Consider the following 12511-nt stretch of genomic DNA (forward strand, 5'->3'; position numbering starts at 1 on the left):
CGGTAGACACAGGGTAGACACACGGTACACCCACGGCAGACACAGGGTAGACACACGGAAGACACACGGTACACACAAGGCAGACACAGGGTAGACACACGGCAGACACACGGCAGACACAGGGTAGACACACGGTAGACACGCGGCAGGCACACGGTAGACACACGGAAGGCACACGGTAGACACACGGAAGATACACGGTAGACAGGGTAGACACAGGGTAGACACACGGTAGACACACGGTAGACACGCGGAAGACACACGAAAGACACACGGTAGACACAGGGAAGACACACGGTAGACACGCGAAAGACACGGGTGACACACGGTAGACACACAGGAGACACACGGTAGACACACGGTAGACACACGGTAGACACGCGGAAGACAAACGGTAGACACACGGTAGACACACGAACAACACACGGTAGACACACGGTAGACACACGGAAGACACACGGTAGACACACGGTAGACACACGGTAGACACACGGAAGACAAACGGTAGACACACGGAAGACACACGGTAGACACACGGTAGACACACGGCAGACACACGGCAGACACACGGAAGACACGGTAGACACACGGTAGACACAGGGTAGACACACGGTAGATACACGGAAGACGCACGGTAGACAAACGGTAGACACACGGAAGACACACGGTAGACACACGGCAGACACACGGTAGTCACACAGAAGACACACGGTAGACACACGGCAGACACACGGCAGACACAGGGTAGACACACGGCAGACACACGGTACACACACGGCAGACACACGATAGACATACGGAAGACACACGGTAGACACACGGTAGAGACACGGTAGACACACGGCAGACACACGGTACACACACGGCATACACAGGGTAGACACACGGCAGACACAAGGTACACACACGGCAGACACAGGGTAGACACATGGTAGACATACGGAAGACACACGGTAGACACACGGAAGACACACGGTAGACACACGGTAGACACATGGTAGACACGGAAGACACACGTCAGTCACACGGTAGACACACGGAAGACAAACGGTAGACACACGGCAGACACAGGGCAGACACACGGTACACACACGGCAGACACAGGGTAGACACACGGCAGACACACGGTACACACACGGCAGACACAGGGTAGACACACGGTAGACATACGGAAGACACACGGTCGACACACGGTAAACACACGGTAGACACAGGGTAGACACACGGTAGACACACGGAAGACACACGGTAGACACGGAAGACACAGGGTAGACACACGGTAGACACACGGAAGACACACGGTAGACACATGGAAGACACAGGGTAGACACAGGGTAGACACACGGTAGACACACGGCAGACACAGGGTAGACACAGGGTAGACACACGGTAGACACACGGTAGACACGGAAGACACACCGAAGACACACGGTAGACACACGGTAGACACACGGTAGACACACGGCAGACACACGGCAGACACACGGTAGACACACGGTAGATACACGGTAGACACAGGGCAGACACAGGGTAGACACACGGTAGACACACGGTAGACACACGGCAGACACAGGGTAGACACGGTAGACACGGGGTAGACACACGGTGGACACACGGAAGACACGGTAGACACACGGTAGACACAGGGTAGACATACGGAAGACACACGGTAGACCCACGGTAGAGACACGGTAGACACATGGCAGACACACAGTACACACACGGCAGACACAGGGTAGACACACGGCAGACACACGGTACACACACGGCAGACACAGGGTAGACACGCGGTAGACATACGGAAGACACGCGGAAGACAAACGGTAGACACGCGGTAGACACACGAAGGACACACGGTAGACACACGGTAGACACACGGAAGACACACGGTAGACACACGGAAGACAAACGGTAGACACACGGAAGACACACGGTAGACACAAGGTAGACACACGGCAGACACACGGCAGACACACGGCAGACACACGGAAGACAAACGAAAGACACACGGTAGACACACGGTAGACACACGGTAGACACACGGTAGATACACGGAAGACACACGGTAGACAAACGGTAGACACACGGAAGACACACGGTAGACACACGGCAGACACACGGTAGTCACACGGAAGACACACGGTAGACACACGGTAGACACACGGTAGACACACGGAAGACACACGGTAGACACACGGAAGACACACGGTAGACACGGCAGACACACGGTAGACACAGGGTAGACAGTTACGTATTCTATCATAAACTTCAGATGGCAAATCAACAGAAGTATTAACTTTTTTAGTGCTCCAATTAGGCCCTTTACAAAAAGGTCCAGTGAACATAGTTAACAGGAGCTAATGCATTGCACACAACCAGACATGTCATATTGGCGGGGGATAAGAGTATTTCATGCTTGTTACTCCTGTGTTTTGAATCGTTGTCGTAAGGACCTGGGCCATATTTGTTACGATGTTGATGTTCAAGGAATCGCAAATCTGGATGGCAAGTCAGCTGGTAAAATGGGTGTCGTGACGCTCGCCTACTACATCAGCACCACCGTCGTGGCCCTGGTTGTCGGCCTCACCCTCGTCCTCGCCATCAGATCGGGACGGGGAAACATGATGCAGTCCACCACACAGGAGGCTGGAGCAGCTCCCCATCTCTCTCCCAGGGATGCTTTTCTGGATCTCCTCAGGTTTCATTTCATATCAACGCAATTGCCAAATATGTAATATGCCTATTGGGTCCTGGGTATGTGTGAAATTATTTTCAGTTATTTCACAAACCACTCTTGCCGTAAAAGGCGACTATGCTTGTCGTAAGAGGCGACTAACGGGATCGGGTGGTCAGGCTCGCTAACTTGGTTGATGCATGTCATCGTATCCCAATTGCGTGGATCGATGCTCATGATACTAATCACTGGATTGTCTGGTCCATACTCGATTATTTACAGACGCCCGTCATATAGCTGGAATATTGCCGAGTGCGACGTTAAACAACAAACCAACCAACAACCAACCAACTAAGATGAGGGTCGTGTTGTCGCTGGCTGACGCTTTGTCACAAACAGTTGCTCATGTTATCAACCACTGTTTTCCCCCATACTCGATTATACACAGTGATATGTCCGCGGCGTAAAACAACACTCACTCGCTCACTGATTCTTGCTCATGCTGTCAACCACTGTTTTTCTTCCCAGGCTCGATTAAATACAGTTATATATCCGCGGCGTGACACAACAATCGCTCGCTCACTGATAGCTGCTCATGCTGTCAACCACTGTTTTTCTTCCCAGGCTCGATTAAATACAGTTATATATCCGCGGCGTGACACAACACTCGCTCGCTGACTGCTCGTGCTCTGTTCAACAGGTATACTGGCGTACTGTGTCGTGTTCGGGCTCTGTTTGGGAAGACTAGGAAAGGCCGGTGAAGTGATGCTAAGATTCTTTACCTCGCTCAATGACATCACCATGACAATGGTTACGCTTGTTATTTGGTACGTATGGAATACAGGTTACGTCATATATGTTAACTAGGCTGATAAAAATAACAACATGCAACTACTAAGCTACTGATGTTTTTGAAGAAATGTGTTCATGCCCGCAAACAGGATCGAGTACCAGTGTCAACAAGCAATATGCAATCTCAATAACACATGATATGCAAAAGGCGACAAACGGGATCGGGTGGTCAGACTCGTTCACTTGGTTGATGCATGTAATCGTATCCCAATTGCGCAGATCGATGCTCATGATATCAATCACTGGATTGTCTGGTCGAGACTCGATTATTTACAGACCGCCGTCATATAGCTGGAATATTGCTGGGTGCGGCGTTAAACAACAAACAAACAGATCTGACTGTAGGGCTACCACTGAAATCTGTAAAAAAGTGTATTTAAAGTGGTCGAAGCCACGTAAAATCATGACTTTTTTTCACAAATAGGTATTTGATATTGGTATTACACTGTTTAGTATCATCAATGATTATCTTTCATATTTTTAACTTTGTGAAACACTTTAACTTAGACAAGAAACATGTTAAAGTACTCGGAAATCTTTTTCAGGAACGTCGTCCGGGAAAATATCGTACAGGCAGCCATTCAGCAAACAGGGACAAAGTATGTTTACATGGACAGAAGTGTCGTGAATAATTCCCATGTCGTACAGGGACCTGGAAGAAATGCTTCTTTGGAGGATATACTAACCCCCAATACCACCGGACTGAGGCCACAGAGGCCGGCACACTGGGAACAGAAGAGTGTTTATGTGACAGGGATGGACACAATCGGTGAGAGAACATTTACTTTAAACAGACACTGACTTTGGGAATTCGTTTAGTTTATCGCCACTTTGAACAATATCTCGGTTATATCACGGCGTGTTAACCAGTAGGAGAGCAGTCGGGGGAAAACTAAATGTTTTCTCACTACTTGTGTAATTTATTTTATAATATTTCAATGTTTCAAACATTTGGAACCAGTCTTTAAATTACTTGATGATGTAGACCGAGTCGCTTTGCTTCAGAAACATAGCTGAAGAAAGATCAAGCTGACTTTGGTTTTTAATGAATTTGCAATGGTAGTAGTATTTCGTCACATCAGGGGTGAGTGAGTGAGTTAAAATTTAACGTCGCACCGGCATTATTCCAGCCATAGAGCGACGAGACCAAGTTAATATATTAACAATAAAGTCATTTATGCAAAGTTATATTTAAAAACAAGTTATGAAACATATTTGACCATAACAATATGATGTATACAGTTTTAAAACACGGGCTATAGGCAACAGTAACCAAAGCTAGCCCACCTCGCTGGGGATCAGTAACTCTGCTTCCTGCATGATACCCAGCAGGATTTACGTCATCACTTTAGCCACTGGTGGTAGTGTCGATGCTAGCCAATATTATAAAATACTCGGACCTGAGTTGGCTTTAAAACACTGGTTGATGACAGTTACATCGATTATGATAGGATTATACACAGTGATATATCCGCGGATTGAAACAACACTCACTCGCTCACTGATCGTTGATCATGCTGTCAACCGTTGTTTTTTCCCATACTCGATTATGTACAGTTACATATCCGCGGCCTGAAACAACACTCGCTCGCTGACTGCTCGTGCTCTGTTCAACAGGTATACTGGCGTACTGTGTCGTGTTCGGGCTCTGTTTGGGAAGACTAGGAAAGGCCGGTGAAGTGATGCTAAGATTCTTTACCTCGCTCAATGACATCACCATGACAATGGTTACGCTTGTTATTTGGTACGTATGGAATACAGGTTACGTCATATATGTTAGCTAAATGCTAATAGCTTCTGATATGTGATATGATAAAAACAACAACATGCAAGTACGAAGTTACAAATGCTTTTTAAGAAATGTGTTCATGCCCGCAAACAGGATCGAGAACCAGTGCCAACAAGCAATATGCAATCTCAATAACACATGATATGCAAAAGGCGACAAACGGGATCGGGTGGTCAGACTCGTTGACTTGGTTGATGCATGTAATCGTATCCCAATTGCGCAGATCGATGCTCATGATATCAATCACTGGATTGTCTGGTCGAGACTCGATTATTTACAGACCGCCATCATATAGCTGGAATATTGCTGGGTGCGGAGTTAAACAACAAACAAACAAACAAACAAATAGACACAGAGACCTAAATAAGAACACTGTGACAATAAAAACAAACACATTAACATGAAATGAAATAATATAAGATTTTCTGAAGTAATGATTAAGAAATACGTGAAATATGGTCATTTTATAATGTATTCTTTCATATTGCATTTCTTTTAGCCATTTATATGTAAGTGTTTCGTATGGCTTACTTGAAGCGGACATGTTTGCACAGTGGAGTAATATCTCTACCCAGGTATTCGCCTATAGGGATCCTGTTCCTCACAATGTCCAAGATCCTGGCTGTGGAAGACTTGCTGACCACAGGTCGTCAGCTTGGCATGTACATGATCACCAACCTTGTCGGGTACGCTGTCCACTCCGCTATCGTCCTTCCCCTCATCTACTTAGCGCTCACCAGAAGGAACCCCTACAGGATCACTCGTGGAATACTACAGGCTCTGGTCACTGCAGTCGGAACAAATTCAAGGTGTGTTTGCATCGTAATTATAAGAATATCAACGCACAATGCCATTCAGAAAGTGGTCAAATGTGACAAATGTTATAGTTGGGATAACACGTTCTTAGTAAAGTACAGATTCTAGTCCTTTTGGGGGGTTAAGTCCAATTCGGGATTCGAAGCCACACTGCTAAAGTGATGCACCTAAACGCGAGCACTCAAAGTCGGTGGTTTCAACCTCGGAGGTTTGGTTGTCTAGATCACGTACTTTGTGTAACCCTCTGGCAAGTGTAACTTGGCACGGCTCCCATGGCCGAAAATGGCTGAGTTGGTTTGATCGCTGACTTTGTGTGCTTGCGATCAGGTGCCTCACTCTGGCAGCACGGGTTTGAATCCCGGATAGGATTACAATCAAACGTTAACAAGCAGACGGGCAGGCAGTCAAAGACGCGTGGGGTCATCAATGAAAGTCACAGTCATAACAGCTGACAAGGCATGTGTGTAAAATGTCAGAATACTCATCATAATGTCACGTTAATATCGGGTATGTCCACCTTGAGCATTAATTCACGCCAGAACACGTCGACGGACCATGACGTCAAACGTCGGATGATATTGGGGTGTGTGTGTTGTTTTGTTTTTTTTGTGGGGGGAGGGGATGCGGGGGAGGGGATGCGTTGCCATTCGGCAAGGAGGCATTGCACAACTTCCTGGCGGTTGACCGGAGCAACTGGGTGACTTGGCGATCGAGGTGGTCCCACAAATTTGTTTAGACCCGTGAAGATTCCGGGGTAGAATAGGTTTTCAGCAACCCATGCTTGCCGTAAAAGGTGACTATGCTTGTCGTAAAAGGCGACTAACAGGATCGGGTGGTCAGTCTCGCTGACTTGGTTGATACATGTCATCGATCCTAATTGCGTGGATCGATGCCCATATCAATCACTGGATTGTCTGCTCCAGACTCTATTATTTACAGACTGCTGTCATATAGCTGGAATATTGCTAAGTGCGGCGTTAAACAACTAACCCACAAAAATTCAATTGGGTTCATGTCAGGCGAGCAAGGCGGCCATGGTAAAACCAGAATGTTCGCGTTGTGTTAAGGGGGTGTCAACAAGATTCCTTGGTAGGGTCAATGTGCTTTAATACCATGGGCTCGTAATCTCCTGTACACGGTTTGTCGACTGATCCTGTGCCAGAGTGCCGTAACTGCAGTTAACGTCGCCGTGCCGAAGCGGTTTCGGAGGTGAATTGTCCCGATGTAGCGGTCTTAGATGGTCCTGGTCACCCGTGGTCTTCCGCTTCTCGGCCTGTCTGTTGTCCGGCCCATCTGACGTAACCTTTGCATTAACCTGGTAACGGTTATACTGGCGCATCCAAACATTCTGCCAATGACGGCGTGCGTCACTCCCTGTTGGGCCATTCCAATAATGCGCCGCAATTCGCTGTGCAGAGTTGCGTCTCTTAGGCACGCCAGAAACCTATGATTGTTGGTTCGAATCCCGGTTCCCCCCGATTATGTTTCTAGGTTTGTCAGCACCATACCCGTGCTCGTGGGTTTCACCGAAGTGGTAAACGTCTGAGACCTGCATCACTTCGGGCTTTCCTCCCACAGTAAGCTGACACGCCGTTATATAACTGGAATACTCTTAAAAGCGGCGTTAAACATAGCTCACTCACTCACTTTACATTTGACCTTTTCTAAACGGCATTGTATATTCATGATGAACTTTGTTTATAACAGCGCTGCTACACTTCCGGTGACCGTCCGCTGCTGTGAAGACAACTTGAAGATTGACCGGACCATCTGCCGCTTTGTGCTGCCGATAGGGGTCACCATCAACATGGACGGCACCGCCATCTTCCAAGTCGTCACCGTCGTCTTCATCGCACAACTGAATGCGATACCGCTAAACGTCATCGACTTCTTCATTATCTGGTATTTAACTGAGTTACAAACAATTAGTTAAAAAAATGTCAAATGATGCTTTAAATGTAACTTATACGAATTAGTGTCATGTAGAGAGAGTAAGTGAGTGAGTATGGTTTTATGACGCTTTTAGCAATATTCCAGCTATATTACGGCTGGGGACACCAGAATAGGCTTCACACATTGTACCCATGTCAGGAATCTTCGGCGTGACGAGCGAACGCTTTAACCACTAGGCTACCCGACATCCCAGTGGACTGAAGAAGTGGGATATGTACATGTAGTATGGTGCACAATCGAAGACGAATTCCTGGCTAAATCCTGATCATAACTAAGAAACACGCACGCACGCACGCCATATAAATTAACGGCCCTTGACAAGAAAACGTTGCTAGTGTTCCAACCGAAATAGAAACATGTATTTTGTTTCATTTTGCATGTTATGATTGTTAAGCTATCATCTGTTAACGACTCGCTGTTAGGCATAAGTCATAATCCTTAAATAATATGTTTGAGCGGTTTTGCTAGGACCTGTTGTTCGTGTTTTGAAAGTGCAAGTGGAAAACTCGGTTTTGTGGTCAGAAACGATACAGAAGACCCATACTATCAGATCGATTTCTTCAACATCACATCTTTTGGCCGCTATCGTCTAAGGCGCAGTGATTCGCTGTGCAGAGTTCTGTCCCTTGGTCACGCCAGAAACCTATGAATGTGGGTTTGAATCCCGGTTCGCCGCGATTATGTTTTTAGGGTTGTCAGCACCATACCCGTGCTCGTGGGTTTCACCGAAGTGGTAAACGTCTGAGACCTGCATCAATTCGGGCTTTCCTCCCACATTGAGCTGACACGCCGTGATTGAATTGGAATACTGTTAAAAGCGTCACTCACTCACTCACTCACTCACTCACTCACTTGTAAAAACACAGGCATCATAACCTTTAATTTCTGTACCCTCTCCTGTAACCAAAACCTCATGGCAGCAGTCACGTTAACATTTACGTATAGGATAAATCACGACGAGGAGGCGAGTTTTATACAACTTATGAACCGTCAATGCAATGTTCTCAATGCAAGAAATACCAGAACAAGATGAGAAAACATCGACATACCTTATAGAGAAATAATACAGTGTATCGCGGTATTAAAGGAATTCGCTAAAACCGTGCGAGAGAAAAACACGTGCAGCATGAACGAGCCAGGAGTCATGACATGATAATTTGAATAACTCTTCACCTGCCTCGTCAACTTAACACGATATGTGAGGTAGCAGGTTCGATTTCACGTCATGGAATTTTCATGTGAAAAGAAATTGTGACTTTTAACCAATTACCGAACACAAATGTGTTCACATCAAGAGACAAGTTCATAAAACGTAATTTGTGAAACCAAGGTATTACACTTGAAAAGTACAACCTCTAAGCAATTGTAGAAGAGACCCATTTGAAAACCTTGGTCTGGAAGAGAACCGCTTCTAAACTGGATTCGGAAGATGAGCTGTTTACCCGAGGTTGTCAGGAACCTAATTCAATATAGGGTAATACGGTGATAGGTTTTTAAACGGCGTTAACGTGACACAGCCGTAACATCCCTGCCCCTGCCAACGGGCCGACATGTCCAAAGTCCCGTGAAGATTCGGGTTAGAATAGATCTTCAGCAACCCATGCTTGCCGTAAAAAGCGACTAGGCTTGTCGTAAGAGGCGACTAACGGGATCGGGTGGTCAGGCTCGCTGACTTGGTTGATGCATGTCATCGATCCCAATTGCGTGGATAGATGCTCATGTTATCAATCACTGGATTGTCTGGTCCAGACTCGATTATTTACAGACCGCCGTCATATAGCTGGAATATTGCTGAGTGCGGCGTTAAACAACAAACAAACAAAGACTTGCCCATATGTACAGCTATGTAAAATTTATATTACAATAAGCATATCTTACTTAATCATACCCTTTCATCCTTTTCAGCTTGTGTACAACTTTGACCAGCGTTGGCTCGGCAGGGATCCCCGGGGGCGGCTTTGTAACGCTGTTTGTGGTCATGTCCTGCCCGTTGTCTGGCTCCTGTAAGTCCTTATTAGATAGTAAGGGTGCGCGGTATTACCTGTAAATCGGTGAATTTGGGTTAATTCTTTCCATGATACGTATCATAACATCACGTTTTAATGCTCGGTATATCGGGTGATTTATATCATGTTTTTAATGTTATAAACTTGCCAAATGCTTGTACCTTTGAAATGTTTCCGTAATTCCAAAATGCATTCCGGAGTCCTGTGGCAGTGGTGTTATGCCAAGTCATCACTGTCCCAGAGCGTGTATATTTGCGTATTTATTGAATGAGTAAACATTAAACTGTTCCAGCATCCTTTTTTCTTCCATTTATGAACTTCAATTCCTGCATTGATGTTTCAAATTGCTCAATTCATGCTATCCGCGGGGGCACGGGTGGCCCAGTCGTTTAAGACGCCGCGATTCACTGTGCAGGGTTGTGTCCCTTGGACATGCCAGAAACCTATGATTGCGGGTTCAAATCCCGGTTCGCCCCGATTATGTTTCTAGGTTTGTCAGCACCATACCCGTGCTCGTTGGTTTCACCGAAGTGGTAAATATCAGAGACCTGCATCACTTCGAGCTTTCCTCACACATTAAGCTGACACGCCATGATATAACTGGAATACTGTTTAAAGCGGCGTTAAACCTAACTAACACACACTCATGCTATCTGCGACATGTTATTAAAGCGTTGTAACATCATCATCACTCACTCACTCATTCGAGCGCCCGGCTTCACAAAGCGATCTTAGTGCCTCATTGGTCGTAACTCCAAAACTTTAACGTAGCACTGCGACTGTGGTAACTCAACGATCTCTTTGATAAACGGCCCCCAAAACTGGTGCAGTGTAGCACATTCCACTGTGTCTTCAGTTTCGACTCTGTGGGACTTCCTGACCGCAATAGGCTTATAATACCATGAGCTGACAACACGTGGGTTGTAACATTATGTGACTGAATGCATATTGGTTAATTGTTCCCGACAAGTGTTTATAGTTGTTCTTGCTTTCAACCACTGGTTTGTCATCCCCGTATTCGACCATGTACTCTCCGCCACGATTTCTGTGTCACATTATTGTCCGTATATCGTCCCCGTATGTGTCCCGCTCTGAAGCTCCCGGGGGACTAGACCAATTCAAAGACTGGTCCCTAGGCCATTTTATATAATCACATTCATTAGTTTCTACTTTATTTACATCTGTTGTATCGAAATAGCATTCACTTTGGTACATAGCTGACAATGAATTTATATTTATATATCGTGCGTTAATAATAAATACTATCACTATGCATTTCCTCTGAGAAATATCAGAGATATTGAAATCTTCGGATGTAAATTCTAAAGGAGATAAAGAAAGTCATTCATTCCAAAATGTGGGGATTGGACCCAGGGCCTTCGGCGTGACGACAAAGACCCGGCTACCCCATATCCCTATAATACACTGTATGTACGTCTTTCTATTGGGAGGTGGGTAGCCTTGTGGTTAAAGCGTTCGATCGTCCGTTCCGGGTTCGGTTTCCCACAATGTTACAATGTTCCAAGTCCATTTTTGGTGTATCCCGCCGGGATATTGCTGGTATATTGTTAAAAGTGGCGTAAAACCATACTCCCTGATTCACTTTTCCAGGGGCCGTGTCATCACCATGGTGAATATAAGCGGAGACTGTGTGGCGGCGGCCCCCCTTGCTCACTACTTCCCCCGACAAGGTGCTGGAGCTGTACACAGGGAGCAGGAAGAGAACTTGATAGATCACGCAGACATTGTGTAATGGGAGCCCAGTCGTCTTCAGACATTGTGTAATGGGAGCCAAGTCGTCTTAGAGACATTGTGTAAAGGGAGCCAAGTCGTCTTCAGACATTGTGTAATGGGAGCCAAGTCATCTTCAGACATTGTGTAATGGGAGCCAAGTCGTCTTCAGACATTGTGTAATAGGAGCCAAGTCGTCTTAGAGACATTGTGTAATAGGAGCCAAGTCGTCTTCAGACATTGTGTAATGGGAGCCAAGTCGTCTTCAGACATTGTGTAATGGGAGCCCAGTCGTTTTCAGACATTGTGTAATGGGAGCCAAGTCGTCTTCAGACATTGTGTAATGGGAGCCAAGTCGTGTTCAGACATTGTGTAATGGGAGCCAAGTCGTCTTCAGACATTGTGTAATGGGAGCCAAGTCGTCTTCAGACATTGTGTAATGGGAGCCAAGTCGTCTTCAGACATTGTGTAATGGGAGCCGAGTCGTCTTCAGACATTGTGTAATGGGAGCCAAGTCGTCTTCAGACATTGTGTAATGGAAGCCGACTCGTCTTCAGACATTGTGTATTGGGAGCCAAGTCGTCTTCAGACAGTTGCACACCTTAGCGTGCTGAAAACCTTGTGGGTTCGAATCGCGGTCCGCCCTGAATTATGTTTCTAGATTTGTCAGTACTTTACATGTGCTCATGA

At 46.2% G+C, this 12511-nt stretch overlaps 1 protein-coding gene across 1 annotated transcript; it reads left to right on the forward strand.

The window, feature by feature from the left end:
* Window positions 1-2522: 2522 nt before the first annotated feature.
* Window positions 2523-11843, forward strand: LOC124125812 (excitatory amino acid transporter 1-like). Its single transcript, XM_048384584.1, has 5 exons — window positions 2523-2698; window positions 5891-6124; window positions 7839-8033; window positions 9990-10118; window positions 11702-11843. Exons 1-5 carry the CDS (start codon window positions 2523-2525, stop codon window positions 11841-11843), a joined length of 876 nt encoding a protein of 291 aa, XP_048240541.1.
* Window positions 11844-12511: the final 668 nt, after the last annotated feature.

The sequence above is a fragment of the Haliotis rufescens genome, unplaced genomic scaffold, assembly GCF_023055435.1.
Source record: "Haliotis rufescens isolate VD_foot unplaced genomic scaffold, xgHalRufe1.0.p SCAF_5, whole genome shotgun sequence".
Lineage (NCBI taxonomy): Eukaryota > Metazoa > Mollusca > Gastropoda > Lepetellida > Haliotidae > Haliotis > Haliotis rufescens.